The sequence below is a fragment of the Egretta garzetta genome, unplaced genomic scaffold (genome assembly GCF_000687185.1).
Source record: "Egretta garzetta isolate BGI_Z169 unplaced genomic scaffold, ASM68718v1 scaffold144, whole genome shotgun sequence".
Classification (NCBI taxonomy): Eukaryota; Metazoa; Chordata; class Aves; order Pelecaniformes; family Ardeidae; genus Egretta; species Egretta garzetta.
The window spans coordinates 450668-472130 of NW_009259316.1; the positions used below are offsets into that span (position 1 = coordinate 450668).

Below are 21463 nucleotides of genomic sequence, written 5' to 3' on the forward strand. Positions count from 1 at the left end.
CGGGCAGGGCAGGGCAAAGTTAAGCCCAGTAATTGGAGAGGGAGGGAAGGAGCGAAAATCCTCGGCAGATGCTGCCTGTTAGAATTTCAGTTGTGTGCCTGAGCCGCTTTGGAGCAGCAAAGGATGGAGCCCGCCCTTACGCGCAGGCGGCTTCCCCTTTTTTTATCGGGCATCTCGGGCTCGAGAGATCATCTGTGAATCTGGTACCGCTGAAATCCCCTCGTAACTGCTCCCCGCAGGGAGCGGGAGCTCAGCGCCCTGCTGGAAGATGCACTCTTGTTTCAGATACTATGGTTTGGGGTTTTTTTTCCTGGTTATGCGGGGGATTTACTTGAAACCTCGGAAAGCGCTCCAGGTCCCGGGAGTTGACAGCACAGTTTGAGCCAGCCTGGCCAGACCTTCGCCCAAACACACACACCTCTCTCTCGGCTACCGATTCCCTTAGCGAGAAAAGCCTTTAAAATGTGAGTAACGAATTTTGTGGCTCAGTTCAAAGAGGTGTGGTGAATGCCGACAGCAGCGCCGTTTCACATTTAAATAGCAACGTGGTTTTTTTAGCAGCGTCCTACAGTGAAAACAAACCAAGTAAACAAAAGCACCATGTTCCTGGTATGAAACCTGATTTATTTTCACTAGGGTACCCAATAAAGGATTTGGTCAGGAACCGAGGACAAGATAAAACAACTAATTGGAGCAAGGAATAGAGGAGGTTCAAAATGGCAGAAATGTATATATTTCTTCCTACGTACGCCCACTGGAAATTTTTCTGTCCTTTTTTTTTTTTTTACTTTTGGAGCCCTGCCCCTCATCCTAAATGCTTTGCACCTGGGGGAAGAATAGAATATGTATTTTTCTAGGCATGGACAAGAAGCAAGGCTTTGGAGGAGCGGCTCCCAGTGCTTTACTCCCAGCTGTCAGTAGCATGGGAGCTTACCAGCACTCACAGCGTTCAGGTGTTTCAAGGGAGCACTGCCAGATCCAAACCTCACTGGCTTTGGGAGGTTTTGCGCCCCAAAGAGCAACGGACTTACAGATAAATGTAACCTGTTCCCTCCAGCAGTTCTGTAGGGTAAGTCCCGGGCAGGCAAGGAGACCACAGACCTAAGGAGCCCACTCGCCGTTGAGCTGGGCTGTTCTGAGGGCGGCCGTGAGTTACAAACACCACAGCCTCAAGTACGAAGCCTTGAAATTTTCCTAAATGGCCAGCCAGCTCAAGTTGCTCATTTGGAAGACTCCTAACAAAAACCAGGAAGGCAAACTCTGGGAATGTCAACGAACTTGTAAAAGCTACTTTCCTGCTAAGCTCCTTACCGTCTCTGCTTTAACCTGGACAGAAGGGCTAATCTGCAACTGACTGCCCAGCAATGCATTTGACAGGAGTACAGTTTTCATTTTCCAGGTTTAAACTGTAGGGTAACAAGTTTTATAAAACAAAAACAGGCCAGCAGGATTTAAGATAACATGGACGGAGCAAGCTTTGCACATGACGAAAGGTTGTTTGAACCAGTGATGTTATCAGTTGATATCTCTTAATAAATGTTACTTTTTCGGTCTCTTAAGTGGCATAATCATACATTTTGTAATACTCAACATTATTCCAAAACAGAGTCTTTTGCAGTGTTGCCAGCGCGTTCTGCAATACGCTGCTCGCGCGCTGGTAACTTAAAACAGTTTGTCATTGATTGTAAGGATTTCAGGCAAGCACTGTCATCGTGTATACAAAATTTCTTTTTCTAATCTACTTCTGCACTGCTCGATGTGTCAAGGATTTAGAGTAATTAATTTCAAGTAAACCAGTATTATCCCATATTCCTAATAAATCTCTGTAAAGCTGCTGACATTCTGCAAGTACTAATTCAAAAATTAAAAAAAAAAAAAACAAACTAAAAAAAAAAAATCCCACTTCACGATTGTTACAGGGAAAAAGGTGTAGTGGCAGGTCACAAGAATTAAATGCTTAATTAAAAATGCAGTGTATGGCACTTCCTAAAAAGCTAAGCATTTGCTCTGTGTGAAGGAGAGAACTTTTGGATGAACAGATTGCAAAGAAAACATTAGCATGCAGTATTTTCTAGGATGTGACTAATCTCAGACCTGTCTTAAATTTACTGTGAGGTTCTTATGTTTTTTTCAGAGGGCCAAGCGTACAGTCACGTTCTCCACTTGTGTTTTCAGAGGCAAAGTGTGGTTTAGTTTCTCCCTGTGCTTCTCTGTGTTTAAACTAAGAAACTGAGAGCAAATTTGCTTCCCAGTTGTTACATCCTCCTGCATCAATCTATTTCATAAATGTGAACAAAAATCAAGGACTTCCTTACTACAGCCCTATAAATATCTGTTCTAAGACTCAGAGATTTAATTTTTTTGGTATCCCAAAGAAAAGAAGCCTCATTTGCTTATTTGGATTCAATGTATGGATTCTGATATATCCTTTTCAACAGCAGAAATGTGTGAAAAATCATGAGATCATTAATACAGCTATGAAAATATTATCTTTCCCATTTAATGTTACTGGAAAGATCGTTCTCTACCAAAGGACAAAACGAGATCTGGGGTGTCCACTGAGGGTGTCCAGTTAGGTTACAGTAGACTAGAGAGCAGTCTAACTGCTGTTTGCCTGTCATAATTCATGCATTTAATGCACTAAATTTCAGGACATCAGGGTGGGGTTTTTTTGTACAATTCCAATTGAAAATTTAAATCAGAACTTTAAGATTATAGGAAAGACTGCAATACAAGATTTCTGTTTTATGAAGTGGAACTGAGAGGGGCAAGTAACTGCTAAAAAATTTTCACAGATAAGGAATTACAAAATCCTAGATGGCTAGAGAGCTTAAGCCCAACTTTGGGGTCAGCTGCTAATTACTGAAACATCAGCATGTTGATTCTTGGAGATTGCTCCCAGAGGGAAAAACAGTGTGTAAGCCCAGCAAAACCTGAATAGCAAAAGTCTCAGAGAACAAGATGACTGTTATGAATATGTTAGCAGGTGCAGCAGATCTAATTGGTATATCATCTAAAAGCCCAGCAAACTATTTTCTTCTTAGGCATGCCAAAACACAAAAGCAAAACCTGGTAGGTTTTGTGCATCTATGCTTCATAATTCACAGGTGCTAAGGAACAGAATTCTGTCAATGCAACTGCCTGAGTCTTGGAAACAGAACTAAGAACAGAAAAGGCTTCATAGTAATTTCTTAGGAATGAGATCATGATACAATGTGCAGGAAAATGCTGGAAAATTTGGTTCATGGTACCAGTTACCCTTAAGAAATGACAATTTGTGCTCAATGTCCTGTATACTTGTCTGGCAGATAATAGAAGAAACTGAAAAGTTATGTTACATTTGAGTAAGTCTGCATGGCCGTCTTAGGTCTGGATGAGCTTGTAACCGCAAGCAATTTTAGTTTAGCTTTAAATGCCAGCACCAGTTTTCAGCTCATTTTGCTCTCTGGAACTTTCAGGGATCACTTGGCCCTTAAAAGCTCAAACAAGGTCATATCTGATGAATACACACATAGTCAAACGCAATACACTGTTGCCCATGAAAAGACCCTTTCTCCTGATTCTAGGGAGGACTTTCCAATTGGGTGCTCAAGTTGTGTGGAAGACATCCCTCCAGCCTGCTTTGACTTCTTGAATACTAGTGGATGTTGCTACTAGGGTTTTCGAGAGACACGTGGGGTCTTTTAAGGGTCCAGCTCTGTTTCACAATCTCAGCGATGCTCTCTGTTCTTTCAGTGACTGCAAGACTTGCCAGTCTATGGAGGGCTATTTTTTGTCTGTCAGCCCAAAGAACTTTCCATATGGCTTCACTTGAGGTATCACTCTGCTCTCGTCCAATGCCTCTATCAACACTCTTCTACAAAGGGCAGCAGAGGGTATGGAAAATGCTTATCGTTCGCCAGTCTTTGGGATGCAGACTCCACTCCTTGGGCAGCACTTGTGGAAGGGTCTGTCTTCTGCAGGACTGCTTTGCTGTCATTTATAAGTTCCTGACCTAACTAGGAAGACGCTACCATGTTCAAATGCACTTACGTGATAATTGATGCAAGACTATACCTCTGGATCCCTCAAATATGGCCTATTCCATCTGTTTCTCCTGATCGTATCACAAAGGTCATGGCTATACTGTGTTTGCAAAATACACCCCAACACTATTAGGAAAACTTGTTAGCCTACCTGATCCTAATCTCAAAGTTCATACATAGAGATGAAGGTAGGTGATACCATCGTAGTCTTCTACATCCACAAAGAAAATTGTGTGTGGTCCTTTCAGAGCGTTCAGAGATGGTCAATCTCCAGTTTTAAAGCAGCAGTGAATGCTGCAATCATTACCTATTGTAGGATCAAACCAGCATTATGCAGATCAGTTCTTCACTACCATAAGCTATACGAGTGAATTATTCTTTGTGAGTGTCGTAATAAGAGTAATCTGTCTTAAGATTTCATCTGCTTCCTTTAATGACAGAAAAATTCTCATGTTCGTATTTGGAATTCAGTTTTAAACACATCATCTGCTGCATCCTACCAGAAGTGCTCATTTTAGATTTTGTCTGGGTAGATTATCAAGCAGCCGATCACCTTGTGGCACAGATGACTGATGGCAGGAAGAGCCATGAGTCTAACTGTAAAATGCCAGTATACAGTTTTTGCTTGACAACTGAACAGATTCTTGTACTCATTTGCTAATATTCTAAATGGGGCTAGTGAGGTGTGGTGGTCTGATGAATTACAAACTTATGACTTGTTTATAGGAAAAAGGTGACAAGTTAGAAAATAACTGTTGAACAATTCTTCAAGGCTTTTTTTTTTTTTTTTTTTTTTAATTACCTTTGTTTTCCATCTACTTTTTGTTTTTAAGGGTTTTCAAAATCTGTGCCAGCTTGTTCCGTCCAGAAGCTTCAGGAGCATAGGATAAATAGCAGTAGGGAATGACCTCTGTGGCTGCCTCAGCCTCTGAAAAGGCTGCAGCATCACCGGAAGCTCAAAAAGTCCTCACCCAGAAATGTGAACTAGTTTCACTTCCTTTCCCCTCTCCTTGCAAATACGTGGCAGAGCATGTGGAAACCCGCTATTTGTAGTACATGCTGTGCTTTATATCCCTACGGTATCTTCAACGTAAGCTGACCATTCTCAAGATGACAATAAACCCAGTCAATTGGTTGTCCACACATTACGTTGCCCAAATAGAAGATTCTCTTTTGAGCAACTCATCTGCAAAATGCTTGTTTTTTGTAAAAAGAGCCACTACTGACTCTTCACAAACAATCTTAACTGATATTAAGATATCAGGGTATCTGTCAAGACATAACAGGATATATCAAGATCTGGGCACCAAGTTGAAAAGCTGTTTTCTGTGGGGAAACAGAGTAATTCCCTGCCAGAGGAGCAGTTGCTGCTAAGAAATCCTACTCCAGTAGCATTTAGAAGATAAAAGTTTCGTGTTCTGAAGTGGAAAAACTCTGTGATCTATAATGAAGTCCTCCAAATTGACAGAAATGTTAGAGTGCACTTTGCAGCACTATACAGGAAGTCCCAAGACTAATTAGTTTCTCTTTTTTACACAATTGCATTTTCAGAAATTGTTCCTGCTGTCACAGCTGGCCTTGGGACTATTTACATATTTTTTCCACGCATTTGGGCCATCATTCATGTTCAGAGATAGCTATATTCCTTGCACACAAATAGCAAAGGAAATTATCACAATCTGAGCAGTTTTGACTCGTGAGGCTTATTTTCATTATAGTAGGGATAGCAAAACATTTCCAAGGATAGACTTTTTTTCTGCTTAATTGTGGGATCAGCAATGGTCATATTCAGAACTTTTTAATTTTAACTTTTGACTCTTCTTGTTTACCTCTTTTAAAACCTCCATTATATGCTCTTCATGGTATTAATTCATAGTTTATGTGGCAGTTTGTTAATATTTTCAAGATACATTTTAATTGACCTGAAGTTGTCAAGTATCCTTTGCAGGATGATGGTGTGAAAATTATGTTCTGAGTTATTTTCCTGCAAGAATACCTACCATACAATCTAGAGGAACACATGAAGAAAAAAGAAAACCTGTTTTTTGTGCCCTCTCATACCAAATTTAAAAAAGGATAGGAAAGGATGCCTTACTAACTTCCTAGTTACCTTTTTGAAGGTAACCAGTTCTCTGTGAAGTAGATGGTTCAGGAGAGCTTTTCAGATCTAAGCAATGGATGCTCAGTGTCATTTCAGTGAAAAAAATCTAGATCATTAATTTTTTCCCTTCTCCATAAATTCATCCTTTTCTATCAATGAGTATGATAAAATTTATATTAAGAATATCACTACTTCTAACCCCTAGACAATCGCACACTTTCCCTTCCTGCCTTTTTTTTTTTTCTTTAAGATTCTTTCTCGTTCCCCTCTCATTTCTTCTTTGTTTTTGTTTCTGTTGCTCTCATAACCTGTTCCTTTTCCATCGTCTTACTTTTTCTAGCCTCCTTGAAGAATGCATCACACCCTTTCAGGCTAACCCCCAGGGCACAATGCTCTTCATAAAGCACAACTCCTGATGACATCTGCCCAGGCTACAACTGGATATTATAGCCTCCTTTTTCTTTCTAGCTGGAATCCTGTTCTCCTGCTGGCTCCAATCCCAAAGAACATCAGGGAGGTCCTCTTTGGTAAACACGGAAAAACCCTGAGGCCTTACCACTATGCAGGCTCATTTTAAACCCTTTATAGAAGAAAAAAAAGTACCGATCCACTTTGAATTGAAATTTAACTGTGCTTTATTTCATTTTTCAATCTTAGAGGATAGGGAGCTTTTCTGAGCAAATTGAGAGAATAGAATATTGTATGTCTCTTGGTATCCCACAAGCTGTGCAATGACTATATAATACTTGAAATCTCTTAGCAATTTAAGGCTTTGAAATTCAAATACTACTCACTTCTACAGAATCCTGAATTATAAAGTGGCCCAGTGTCACACTGAGATGGTCTGCTTTGCTGGGGCGGTTAACATCTAAACAGAGAAAATAACCTGAGCTGACCAATGAAACCCAGTCAGACTTTGCTTATGTACAGAAGCGTGAACGCTTCCAGAAATTTTTGTCTAAACTGAGGCTTAACTTCCCAGTGAGAGGCTTTGATGTTGCAGTGAAAAGCACAGAAGGTGAGAGGGTTATGTGTCAGAGCCGGGAGGGATCATTTAGACAGGAAGAGATTTATAAAGTTTTCATCAGTATCTGAAACAATCTTTCAAAATGTTTGAAACGTTCAGGTCTGATAAGCTGCTTGTCTTACAACACGGGGGGGAAAAAAGGCAAAAAATTATTCTTATGCTTGGGATTAGGCCACAGCACCAGGAGTTGCATGGCATCCCAAGCAGGTTTTGCACCTTGTGTCAGCCTGGCTTTGTTTTTGTTTGCTGGCACTTACTGCTTTCAGTAATATCCTGATAGCAACGCAGGGAGGTCCTAGACCTTAGTTAGGGCTCCTAATCAGTACAGTCACAGAAATTTTCAAACTTAAACACTGAAACATGCTGTCACCAAGATATATATGCAAGTGAGTAAGTAAAACTGGCATCTAAATCTCCTTTTCCATCAGTATTATTTTATTACTATGCAAGTCAACCCACTTAAGATTTATGAAAATGAAGGCAGCAACTCCACCCCGCTGCAGATCCACTGAACGAGACGGAAAGTAAAGGCAGACATTCACATGCCCATGGGCACCGAACAGCGCTGTTTCCTGGGAGCTACCCCACATGATTTCAGGTGCGAGAGACCTGGGCTGCTTAGGACACGTACCTGGCTGTAGCTCTGGATGGCACCTCTGGCCTGACTGCTGCGGGCCGGGAGCTGGGCAGCTGCTGTTTCGCCCAGGGCGAGGGTCTGGTTGCTGTGGTAGCTGGCCGAGTACTGGAAGGACCCTTCAGGTTTGGAATTGAGCTGGAGCGCGCTCTGGGAGAGGAGGCTGGGCCCTGCAGGGACAGGATTCAGGACCAGTCAGAAAGTCTCAGTGAAAGAGCATACCTGCATTATCTGTCGAGTCAGCCCAGAAATTATCAGATGTATGTGGCTTCAGCTTTTCACAGTTTGGCTTTTCAGTAATAAAGATCACATACATTAAATTGTTTCTTTACCACTCAGTCACCGTTATTATTATGTTCAAGCTACAGACCACATTGCTTTCTTTGCAAAAATCATATGGCTTTGACCAGTGAAGAAATTCTAAGCCTAAACAAACCCAACTGTACTATTTGATAAAGAAGTCTTGGTTTTCAGCTCAGAATAGTTGGTGAGTTTTCTTTTTTTTTCTAAGGATAAGCCTTGCTTATTTCACTTAATTACATCCAGTCTTTCTGCATGGGAAGTGCTAACTTGTCCCTCCCTGGGCCCCAGCACATTAGATCTATTGATTACTGCCACTCTGTCCTGTACACGCGGTGATGTAATACTTTGGTGCCTGTAGGGTTGGATGGCAGCCTTTAAAATATTAATAGCTCTTCTCATCATGTAGGACTCACCCCGATCTCAGTGAATCTTTGATGACTGTTTTGTCAGCCTATCTTATCTTCCCCATCGCAGCACTGCGCAGCAGGAGAGCCAGGCACAGGCAGCGAGCTTAAATTGGGCCTGCCAGGCTGAAGGGCATGTCGGGAGCATGAACAGTGGCACTTTCCACAGTTATTTAGTTGTTCTGTGAAACTAAAGCATGTTCTGATACTCATTAGCTTCACGTACAAGTGATTTAGCTTATTACGTACCCATAGCAAATTCCCCAGATTTTGCCCCAAGAGCATGTGTCAGTCAAGGTGAGGCTCTTCCTACACCGTGCTGTCGTGTGGTTTAGACATGACCTCCCACAACTGCTTTTAGTGGTGAACTCATTCTGTCTCCATCCACGAAGAGCTACGTTAAAGAATACCCACCTAATCCTTCCCTGTGCCTTTACTGATTTTAGTCTCTTCTAACTTTCAATAAACTAACTTACTTCTCTGTGGTGTCCGGGCCCAACGAGTGAAATACACGAGGAGAGAAAAGAAGAGGGTTATGCCTTGGCCACTACATGAGTTACAAAGAAGTCTACCTTCAACCCAACAGCTATCATCCATAGCATGTTCAGCAGCTCCGCGGGGATGATAGGTTCATCTTCCAGTTAGCACTAACAAGCTCATGAGAGCGTAGAAGGTGACACAAACCTTAAGGGATGTGAAACGATTACATTGATTTTGCTCCTACAGAACATGTGAAAAGTTCAGTTTTGAAAAGACTCCCAATGGCAAAATTCCAAAGAAACTTAACAGAAATAACTCCCAGTACAGTCCTGACACAAAGGCCAAATTTTATTATCTTTCAGTCTTTTCTGTGAGGATGTACAGTTGCTCCCAAAAGTTTTCCACGTAGAAAACGTGCAAACAACCCCACCCCCAAATTAATACGGAGGGTATTTTTTTTCCCTAGCTTGTTTCTCAGAAACAGCAGAACCATTATAACTAATATAGTCCAAAATCCAACCTGAACCACTCATATTATAAACAAACCGACATAGGTTATGTAAAGTGGAAGTGTTTGCATCTAAGTGTAGAGTGGGATTATGACACTATTTTACATATCAACACAATTCATACTGCAAAGTCAATTGCATTCATCAGAATATTTCAGATACAGGACAAATTTAGAAAGTAAGTTCTGGTCCTTGTATTTTTCTTACAAGTACAGAAGGAGGCAGGGCTCCATGTATGCTGCGAGGTTATTAAAAATGTACCACATGCATAGGAGAGCTGAATTTATCCCTACATGGGTGCTTATAAATCCAACATTTGGTAGGGTCTCTATTCCCTGACTCTGCAAATAGAGTTTATTAAGCATTTTCCATTTAGCTGGTTTTGTTGCAAATTTTGTTCTTTAATGAAAGAAATATTTTCAGAGGTTTTTTTTTTTTTTTTTTTTTTTTTTTTTTTTTTTTTTTTTTTTAAAGAGCATAAATAAAATACAGGCTTAGCTTTAAAATATATCTGTAGACTTTATTTTAATCTTTTGCATCTTGAATTTTTACTGAGAATTTGCCTGTGATCAAGTGACATGATTAAGTTTAGAAAATTCACAAAAGCATAACTTTCCCAGGAGGGGCAAAAGTTGCAGCAAGAAAGCAATTTTTATGCATCAAAGTGTTTGTACTCATTCTGAAAGTAATTATGCTGTGACATTTCTAAAGCTTAAATAATGATTAAACTATCACATGCTATGAACTCAATATGTTTAAATTTTCATTGCATCTGGCTTTCAAGTGTTCCTTTCATATTACTATGGCTCACTAGGGGATTTACATAGCCAGCTAGAATCACATACATGGGATCCCCGCACCAGTTAGCCTAAACACTTCCATGCACTTTAACAAACTTATCCAAATCATAGAAAAAATTTTTTAGTAAAAAGTTTGGAGCACATGGTTTTAAGTTCACTAACTAGTGTATAGCAGTTTTCATTTTGTACCTCAACAAACAGTAATGAACAATTAAAACGTACATACATTTCAGTAAGGTAACTACAAAGTCATTTGAGAGAGACAGCCAGATTAAATTTTAAATAAGCCCACATTTCTCAAGCAAATGTAGGATAGACTTGTGGCTGCTCACTTGTAAATAACTAAGTCTAAACCAAGTGTACAAACTACAAGATGCATTTGAGATCAATCAGTGTGATCTCAAAAAAATGCAAGTTCCTTTTTCAGGATTTAGGGACTACAAGCAGTCCCATCTTGTCTGACAGGGGAAAGATGGATCGTTCTTCTCATTAACATTCTTGGGGTTTCAATCTGAAGGCAAAACCAAACCTTCTTAAAAGCCCACAGCTCACCCAGAAGAGAAGAAAGCAGTGGTTTGAGTACTTCTGTGTGCTGATGGCTCTTGAAAACCAACTACTGTTTCTTCCTGGCAAAAATTTAAGCTCTGCTGTGTTGGTAGAAGAAAGCGTTCATGCAAACTATTTTTCATTTGCTTTCAGAAGAGTTAAGGCAGCTGGAAATGCTCTGTTTTCAGTTAGGCACTGGAAATCACTAGTTAACTGCTAGAACAACTCAGTCTTGTCTGTTCCCCTAATGCTACATAATTAACTACCAATCTTCAATCTAAAATAAGCTAGAAAACAAACACTGTCAGCTTCATAAGATTTAGTTTAGCAGATACCAAGGATTTGTAGTATTGCTTTAAAAATTCATACTACATTTTGTTTCTGTTTGGGGGCATGGGGAAGATATAACTACCTGTTTTCCCCTATGTTTTTTCACCAACACATAAAAAAAAAAATCTATTTGCCTTGTGAAAGAATATTAGCATTGGATTATTCATAGTGGATAGTACCAACTTTTCACTGATTCAGTCAGTGCCACTTTCCTCCTGTATTAAATTAGTACAGATACGAGTACAAATTCAGGAAACTAAGTCAGAGCCATCATACTGCAAGAGATGCCCCTGTGGACTAATTTCAAAATACGGAGCAGCGTATAGTATTGAACTCTTTAATTTGCCTCCAGCCTGGTGGACACGTACTGCAGACAATGCCTTCCTCTTCCTCTTAACCTCGAGCAGAGCAGTGCGCAAGGCTCCCCATCTTCCTCGCCTTGGCTGCTGTAGCCTGGCTCAGTAAGGAGCTCAGAGGAAAGGGAGAGGGTGTGCGTCTTGCTTGGGCCACGGACAAAGTCCACTTAAGCTGGGGAAAGCTGCTGGAGCAGAGAGAAGACCAGGCAAGAAGAGAACAGAAGAGGATGAAGGACATGCCTACCTCAAGGAACCAACCCGCAATGAAACCTCAGGGGTGATGGAGAGCAGAGGACTTTTCTAGGAGTCAGAGAAGGGAAATAAGAGTTTCCTTTGCAGTCTGGAGACCCGGGTGCTGGCAGGCACGGCGGAGTTAGAGGAAAGGAGTCACCCACACAGGCAGTGAGGGGAGGGGCAGGCTTCCTGAGATGCCCTTTTAATTAGTTTGTATTATCCACCCCTCTTACTGGCAGTTATGTTGGCTATTACATGGCTGATATTTTTCTCTTTCAAAAACCTAATAGTTTAAGAGATTTGGAGCACCTGAGAGTACCTGGCACACTTACTTCAAGCAAAACAGGGAAGAGGAGCAGATGCTGTGCAGGACTCATCCCTACCCTGGGTCCCATCACTGAAGAGAGCAGCACTGAAGCCCACGTTTGCTGCCTTCCCGCCATACTGCATTTGACAAAATAAGCATAGCCTGGCATTACACCCAGCGGGCTGGTTCATGGCATTTAGTACATTGCATATGGCCATAAATGTAAACTGGTGAGTTATCGGCTCCACCACAAGCCATAGCAGAAGGAGAGCTTCCACAGCATCTGCCTGCTGCTGTGGGGCTCATTCTGCCACCTTCGCCTCCCGCTTCCCTGACTCCCCCCTTGACAGCAGCAGATTTTATTTCTTTGGAAGTAAAATCTTTTGCCTGTCATTTCTGCTCTCTTCAGACCACCCACCTCCTCTTCCTTCATCCATCATTCAGAGTAAAAAAAAAAAAACAAAAACACAAACCAACCAAGCAAAAAAAAAAAAAAAAATCACTACCTAAAACTTTAATTTTGGGTTTTTTTTTTTAAGTAAATTATTTTTGAACATGCAGAAATACTTTATATGGTTGTTTAAGAACAGCAGAATACTAGGGTATTTCTCAGTACCTGCATGTACTGTTGTAGCTTTACCAGTGGTTGCTTAGTCAACAAAAAAAAGTTACAAATACACATAAACTTCTAATTATTCTACTTCTTATGCATGAAGTGACAAGATATTTCAGACCAGTAAGCAAAAAAAAAGACCCCAAAAACCCAAAACACAAAACGAACAGGAATGGCCATACAGCAATAAAATTGCACCAGTATAATTATTTTACTGTATTTCTCTATTTAGGTCATCCCTTAGATTTCTTTTTTTTTTTTCAAACCACACTTTGCAGCATACTTTGCAGCAAACAAGATAAAAGAAGCTTTCCATCGTGTGAAAACAAAGTGTATTTTGCTTCTAAATAATATCCTGTTCCTCAGCATAAAAATTTATATTCACTTGTGCCACTGACTTCATACCTACATTTCATCAGAACAACCCAACTTATGCATTGAAGGAAGGCCCAAAGTGTCCATTTTTGTATGCTCAGAAACTGCCAAGGGCTAAGGCTACTATATTCAAATCCATGGGAATATGCTTGCCAATTTCAGTAGGAGTCAAATCAATTTTTAAGATATTCCAAGTATATTAAAGTGGTGCGTGCTAACAAAGAAAATGTACCAACTGAAGATAACAGTATAAAATCAATTTTTAACAAGTATGATGCTGGTAAAAGCTGTATTATTAGAAATTCTTAGCAGACCAACTATGTCAGCACCACTGCTCCAAATTTTAAAAGCATGTTTCTTTCTGCTAGTCCTCCTGCGACAAGAGGGGATTCAACACTCCCCGGCACTGCCAATCTCCAAGAGTACAGCACGCAGCTTTCCTTTCCTTACTCTCTTGGAAGCAAACCCCAGGAGAAGCTGGGTGCTCAGCTGCCCACCGCGATCCACAGCCCCAGGCGGTGTGATGCCCACATTAAAGGAGAGAAAGGATTACATTAAAAAAAAAAAAAAAAAGGGAAAAAAGAAAAAAAGCAAGAAACAAAGACCAAGGTGTATCAGCGCCGTAGTGAATTTTGATTCAATGAATAGTCATTAATGCCGACTGGAGCTTCAGTGAGAGATTACAAAAAATAAACATCAGCACTGACAGTGGTTGAAAAGCCAGGGAACTTGGTTGGGAATCAGAGCTGGCACGTCATGACATATTTTCTTCCCTTGCCCTGAGGGGAGGGCCTTGTCTGGTGACCACGCAAGTAGCAGAGCTCACCCAGATCATATCCCATCGTGGTCGATAAGCAGAAGAGTATCTCATGTTAAGAAACCCAGTAGGAACTGGGGTTCTAAGGAACTTACCAGTATCAGAAGTTAAGCAGTTTTCTAAGTGCTGAGAGACTGGTCCAGTACCCTTACACTGATTAGAGACAGGGGGCAAGAAGCACATCCTATTAAATTTTGCTATTTTTAATATTACTGGATCATGAGTGAGGACTTAAGAACACACATGATGTAAAGTCTGAGAAGGTTTAAGTACAATCAGTATTTGCGATATGTATTTTTACCTACAGGACAGCAAGTTAAAGTAGTAGGAATCTGTGGATTAACTCCATTACAAACCCAAAGAACTTTACAATTTTCCTATTGACACCATTGCTGGGTCACAAAGCTAAACAGCCAGATGGATGTGGGATTCTTGTAAAGGAGGAACTCACAAAAAGAAACCAAAGAAATTGTTCCCTGTGGGGATGTCCATGACATCCTAGTGTTGCCAGTCAAACATCTGAAAAGTTACTCCCGTTTCCTAATCCTTAAGACTGCAGTATCTCATGGAATACTTCACAAATTGTAGCTTCCCAGAATGTAACAATTTGAGGTGATACTATAGCAATACTATGGTCAATCTTCAAAACAAAAAACAAGGCTGAACTAGGAAACCGGACTAACATATTACATTACGGAGCAGAATTTATCGTGGAACAAGTATTCAATAATACATCATCTGCTAGTCAATTATAAAATAATTACTGTATAATGACAAGTTACATACAGTAGTATATTATTACAAGATGAGGGCGTGACTAATGCAGTATTCTAAATCTATGTAATAATTACTTCTGAATTGGCTAAAAGAATTACACTACAAACTACAGAAATATATACCTAGTCAGCCCCCATGAGATAATTGCACGCTTGTTAGTTAGTTTTTCATGTGAAGTTCCCAAGAAAAATACCATGCAAGTGAAAGGAGAAGGATTTTTTTTCCTCTCCTTAAGAGTTAAAGTCTTACCGGGGCACATTTCCTTCTCCAAGTAAGTAGTAAAGTGGAGCAGTACGATTATGTTATACATTTCCATTTGGTCAGTCATCTATTGTGATGCCACTTCTAATTGACAAAGGAAATAGACCAAAACGTGCCTGAACGAACATTTAATTAGCTCCCACACCAATTATAAAGAACACTTCACTCACCTTCGATCAACTGACAGAAGTAGTAATGATAAATTATAGAGTAGGTGTAAATAAAGTGTTTTTAATTAGTGTAATTAATCACTTCACACATTCTTCAAGCTGCTTTGCTCATTTGGGTAACAGTTGAAAGAAAGCACGAGCAGAACTCCTTTAATGTCCTTTAAACATTCATTTACAGAGTTAATAGGTTGAGGTGCCTCACATCCCAGCAAAAGGAACCATCTCCTAACTGTTAGGATATGCCTAATTAAGGATTTCAAATACCAAAAAGTCATCACTTACTGTTTCTTCTGCCTCTCAGGTCATTTAGTTTGAGCGTGAAGTATTGATTCCCACCCTACAACCTACTTTTTTTGTTAGTTCATTTAAGTGTGTGTACTCATGGTAAGTAGTTGCTAACCGCTCCTAAAGCTGGGTTGTATTTGTTGCACAGTTTAGCAAAGGAATGGGTGATTAAAAAAGGTGTAATAAAATAAAAGATTGGGTCAGGTATCAGGTAAAGTGGTCACTCAGTTTCTGAGTGTTCAACTCTATTTGGGATGCTGGGAAAATCCTGGAACTAGATTGAAAGAACAACAAAAACACGGTAACCTGCCAGTGTCCTACCACAGTATTTGACAGTAAAGAAGAGGGGACGATAGTTAGAGACAAGGTGGACAGGCCTGTTCCTAGTGATACTAAATTCTTTGGCATCTCACTGGTATATCCTGGTTTCCAAGTCCTGCTCCCAAAATTAAGCTGCATATCCAGCTGGGACCAGGAGTAATCTTTGCCTCCAAATCAGAAGGGTAAGGTACATTTGTCTGTCTGTTTCTTTTAAACCCCTCCGTTGCAGTATGGCCTATTTTTGAGGTCATCTGAAACATTCTTAAGGGTGGATGCCACAAGGACAGAGCCAGACTCTTCTCAGTGGTGCCCAGCGACAGGACAAGGGGCAATGGGCACAAACTGAAGCGTAAGAGGTTTCAGTTGAACATGAGGAAGAACTTCTTTACTTTGAGGGTGACAGAGCCCTGGAACAGGCTGCCCAGGGGGGTTGTGGAGTCTCCTTCTCTGGAGATATTCAAAGCCTGCCTGGATGATGTCCTATGCAACCTGCTCTGGGTGAAGCTGCTTTACGGGGGGGTTGGACTAGATGATCTCCATTCTGTGATTCTTTGATTCTTTAAAGAAACTCTCTCTTGCTGAGATGATTTCGAATGGGTTTAGAAAGCAGAGAAATTGAGCAAGGGGAAGGGAAGCCCTGCAGATGCCTTGGGGGGGGGTGGCAAGGAGCAGCCACCTTGCCACTTAACTACAGACATCTCTCCCCTCTTCCCCATCTTCCAGCCTCTGGGGAAGCTGCAAAAACTGCAGGCAGAAGCAGCGGAGGAAGGGAGCAATTGTGGGGGAGCACCCTGGGAACTAGATGAGAGACCTTTGTGGCTATCATAAAAAGAAGACGTTTTCTTAATTGCAGACAGCAAAAGGAGAGATTAAACCAAGGCAAAGTTTAAGATCTGAAGACAAAACCAAATCCCATCAGCTACAACTCATCAAACAGATTCTGTGGAAAAGAAGGACTTTCAAGCCAACTGTTAGTCAGATCTCAAACAGAAGATTGCTATAATATAACAACAGTAATAAGCATTGTCCCCATTCTCTCTCCAAATCTAGGACTAGTACTAGAATAGCACTAGGAAAATATTTCAAAATCTACCTTCTATAAGATATTAAATATTAAAGACATCAGTACCTTTACATTACAAGAAAAAATGCCAAGGCTGCAATATAACAAAGATATTCTATACCCTAGTAATAAAGAAAGTTGGAAAAATGGCAGGGGGGTGGGGGTGGGGAGCAAATGCATACTTAAAATGAAGAAATAAATAGTAACACTTTATCTGCTAAATCACAAGCAGCTCCCTTGTTATGAAACAAACACATCTCTTTAGATGAGAGGCAGCCATTCTTAAGTGAGTACCCTGAAAACAAACTTGTTTTACAAAAAAGGGAGGTAATTTATATGCAATACCATGCTCTACCAGCATTAAGAGGGCTATGTTCTACCTACAAATACAGAAAGGGCTTTAGTGTTGCTACAGAACCTATTCTTAGGTACTGGAAAATGGGATTTGGTGGAATGCATTCAGAAATGTAAAATAAGTTCATTTTCATCCAAGAATTCTATAAATGATATATATCTGGAGAAATGATGCAAAAACTAGGCTGATACCATTATGTAAGGGAACAATACAAGGATATCCCTTCTAACTCTCTTTCTGACCTAATTACTACTGGAATGAAAGATGAAGAACACTTTATTCCAAGAGTAAGTGATCTGGGAATACAAAATAGTTTCATTAGTTGTTGATTATCTTATGCTCTTTACACAAGATAAAAATTCTGCCATTCACATAAGAGAAAAACAGAGGTGTTGGCTAGGATTTGCAATAATAAATCACTACTCCAAGGGATAGCAAAGTACCACAAATATCCACAAGAATTAGTAGAAAAACATAAGACCTTAAGTGCATGGAAAAAAATAAGGCCTGCATCGCACCGTGAGAGTAAATGGTTCTTATTTGATTACTGAAAGTTTTTTTGGGTTTTTTTTGGTGGTCATGTTGAAATCCCAGGGTCAGGGCGGGGGGGGGATAACACTGATGCCTAATTCAGAGAGGATGCCTGGCACTACCAGGTTTCCAACTACTGCCTAGCACTAATGAAGTGCCTCCAAATAAGAGGAATACCTGTGAGATTAAACTAGGACTACAGAGTGGCAAATGTGACCTCCTCTTAGTGTTTGGTAGAATCATGTTTCAAAACTTTGGCACTCACAAAATATTGCCCAGTGGTTAAAATTCGCTGCCTGTGCACCTGTGAGGTACAGGAAGAAAACCAGAGAGAAATAAGTCGTTCTTCAATAGCTGAGCTTAGTAAGGAAGTTATTTAACAGGGAGGAATTTCTTTAGGGACGGATAAGTTTTATGGCAAAAATTTGTAGGCGATATATTACAAAGATAATGGAATTTACGGTGAGTTTACGTAAGCCTTCTGGAAGTTAGGAAACATGTTGCAAATGTGAAATAGTAGCAGTCTTGTGGAACAAGGTAGCATAGCAAAGCCTAAGCAATCCTGACATAGTAGGGTAACTTCAGTATTATTTGCTCAGATAGTGTATGTTTCGCTTTCTATACTGCACCACACATAGGATTACTCCAGATGTTTGTATGAAATGTAATGCAGACAGACCTTCTTCCATAAGCCATACTTGGTAATATTTGGCAGCAGGAAAAAGTCTGGAGTTCCATTACTAATGTGAGAAATGACCAAAGATGATAGAGAACAAGACCTAAAGACATCAACTGAGCAGTAACAGGTTTATACACATTTAAGCTCAGAATTCAAAAGTTGCCTTTGTCTTTGCTTTTTTTTTTTTTTTAATAGAAAAAGCTATCCTAAATTTAGATTAAAATAGTAGTAGGATAACCCACTACTGCAAATTTTTAAATGACCCCAAGATTAAACAAATTCTTTTGTAGAAGATTGATCATATTTTATAAAATTGCTTGCTAAACTCAGCAGATATCGAAATCAGATAGTCTCTGAAAGAGATAATTTATCATTGGCCATTAGGATGATGTGCTTTATAGGAGCAATAGATAGAAACAACACAGAAACGAGACGGTCAGCAAGGATAATAACTAAATTATGTTTCTGCACTATGGAGGACACAAAGAGGAAAAATAATATTCTCTAGCCTTCCATCTACGGGTATCTAAAGGATGATCTGGAGCTCTTTTGGCAGTGAAATTTCTGCTGGCACTTTTTAGACCTCCATGAGAAGCCGCTGCCAACAAAACCTTGTCAGTGGCCTAAGGCAGACACGATGTGAATTACACGAAGAATATAAATCACTTCTTTCCACAAGTGGCGTGATTTGCTGATGGTGACAATGATACTTCTGTGAAACTCTGCAGGTGGTACGCAATACTAGGAGTGGCAGAAGCCACACAACACTTCATTGTAACCAAAGTTTGCTGTCAGACTGTGGAACCAGAGGAGAACAGTACCTGAACCGGGCTTCTGGATGGTATTAGATACATTTCTGAATGTGACCGCAGGAAGAAACCTGCATGCAGGAGGAGGCACTGCATGCAGCGACACAGACAGCAAGCTCTGACTTAGAAGGAACTGTCATGTCTCCATTTGGGAAACACTGAATTTTGGCATAAATAATTGTTATTTTTTTAATTTGTGTTTTCATTATCAGTCTCCCATTTTGCAAAGAGTAACTACATTTAAAATGGAGTGTATGCTTTGTTTACAGAAAAAAAAAGGCCCAGTAAATTAAGAACATATTTTGCATGATTAAATCCTCATTTTTTGGGAAGTATTTTATACCTTTGAAGACAACTGTGAATGTCAAGTGTTCCTAGTCACCCCCTGTGCCTAGCGCAGCCTAAAGCTGCTATTGATAGTATTAAACTAATGTGTTCCCTTTTTATTTCTAGGAAATAAAATCAGATGGTTATAGACATCACACAAACATGACTCACATGGAAGCTGAATACATTATCAGAGATCAAAATATTAGACAAATCTCTTTGGATAGAACTAAATTAAACTGTTGAAAAATAATAATTAAGAAAAGCGCCCACCAGCTTCTGACTATAAAGCATATAAAACTACTCATGGATATATGGATCTAATACAAAAGGCATCAGTAGATCTGTAATGCTATTACGTTGTTCTGTGAACTTAACTACTAGCACAAAACCGGTTTCCTCTTCTCGTGCAAAGCAGAACTCCATTTTTTCCTGACCTTTGACAGGCTTAAATCTTGAACCTTTTCTATCCACAAATGAAAATGGCTATGTGGCCTCTGAGGCGAGCCAGTTCAGAATGTGTTTAGCGCTGCCTCAGAAGTCAATTAAGAAGTAAGTCAAAAAGGTCAAAATTTTATGAGAATCTTTTTCATCTGCCAAAAACTCCTCTGCCATAAACCAGAAAATATGTGGGTTTGCTTCTGCTTTCTCTTTCTGTGTCCACAAACGTGCACTGTTCTCTGCTCATGTTGTACTCAGAAAATCCGTTTCTACATTGGCAAGGCCAGAATGGAGAAGACGGAGGCAACTCCCTACTCTGCATTATCACAGAAGTCACAAAAATCCTACTTTATTGAGCGCTATGTAAACTGCATGTAGCACAAAAGAAATCAAACCCAAACCTGCCAAAATTTTCTGTTCCATATACATCATTTGACACAGGCTAACAAGCCAAGTACCTCTTTTTCAAGGCTGCATCTATGCACTGCTTACGCTCACGAGCTGGCACCGGCAGATCCCAGAACGATGCGGCTCTTGGCACTTCTGACTGTGCCGAGCGCGCGGGCGCTGGCGTGCCACGGAGGCACGAGCAGGGCGAGTGCTTTATCAGTCTGTCATGAGGATGTGGGTGCATTTGTTTCTTGGCCCATACTACAGACACAATATTTACTGATGTGCTTTTGCATTGTAGGCTCGGATGCCAAAAGTCTTTCTTTGTTCTGCTCCTACAGATGCTACCGTAAGTCACTGTCATTTTTTAATGAGTTTCAGTAACTGCTTCCTGTGGTGGATGAGGCAACACCTGGTTGTCCGTGCAGGATTTGTGTCTGCCACAGGCTAAGCATTACAAGCTGATCACTACCCCCTTCCCATCTTTGATGTTGCTCACTAATTGTTCCTCCTTTCCTGGTCTCAAGTCTCACCTTTCCATTTCCCCAGCCACCCCATATATGTTTTACCTGCTGTTACTGCTCCTGTGTTAATTTGACATCCGCATTTTGTACTGCAGTAATAAAGCTAGATTGTGAGGGGCTGTTCTCTTTAGGCAAGGATTTTAAGTCGGTTGCACAGCATAAAATGACATCAGGTACCGAAGTCAGATTAACCTCAGGACAAGCAAGCTCAGAGATATGAAGTAATATCGTGGTATCAGTATGGAATTTATATATAAAAGCACATTTCATCATGTATACATAGCCGGAAATAAGGGAACTCCAAGAAACATGCTGCAGGTGACAGCAAACTGAAACAAAAACTCAGCTTGTAGGCTGCTGTACAGAAACAGAGGGAAATGAGACATGACTTAGTTGCAATGTTGTCACAGCGTTACCTCTGGACTCCCACCACGGCACACCAATGAGCAATGTGGATTCACTTGAAGTTACATAAGCATGCAAAAAGTGAGGATAGCAAGGCCAGTTTTACACAGAAAACGTGTTTTGATTTTTTTTTTTTTCTTTTTTTTTTTGCCTCTGAGGATGAATCATCATCTGTTTTGGGGACGTGAGAACGGAAAAGATACAGGAACTGGAAAAAGAAAAGAAGGAATTGAAACACAAATGGAAGCAACAGAAATAAGGAAA

The 21463-nt window shown here is 40.3% G+C and overlaps 1 protein-coding gene across 1 annotated transcript in view; it reads right to left on the bottom strand.

The window, feature by feature from the left end:
• The window catches only part of CTNND2 (catenin delta 2), a 581628-nt gene that overhangs the window by 301602 nt on the left and 258563 nt on the right, over positions 1-21463 (bottom strand). Inside the window, exon 5 of the mRNA XM_035892032.1 lies at positions 7785-7957. Coding sequence (XP_035747925.1) covers positions 7785-7957 — 173 coding nt within the window. The remainder of the gene's footprint in view (positions 1-7784; positions 7958-21463) is intronic.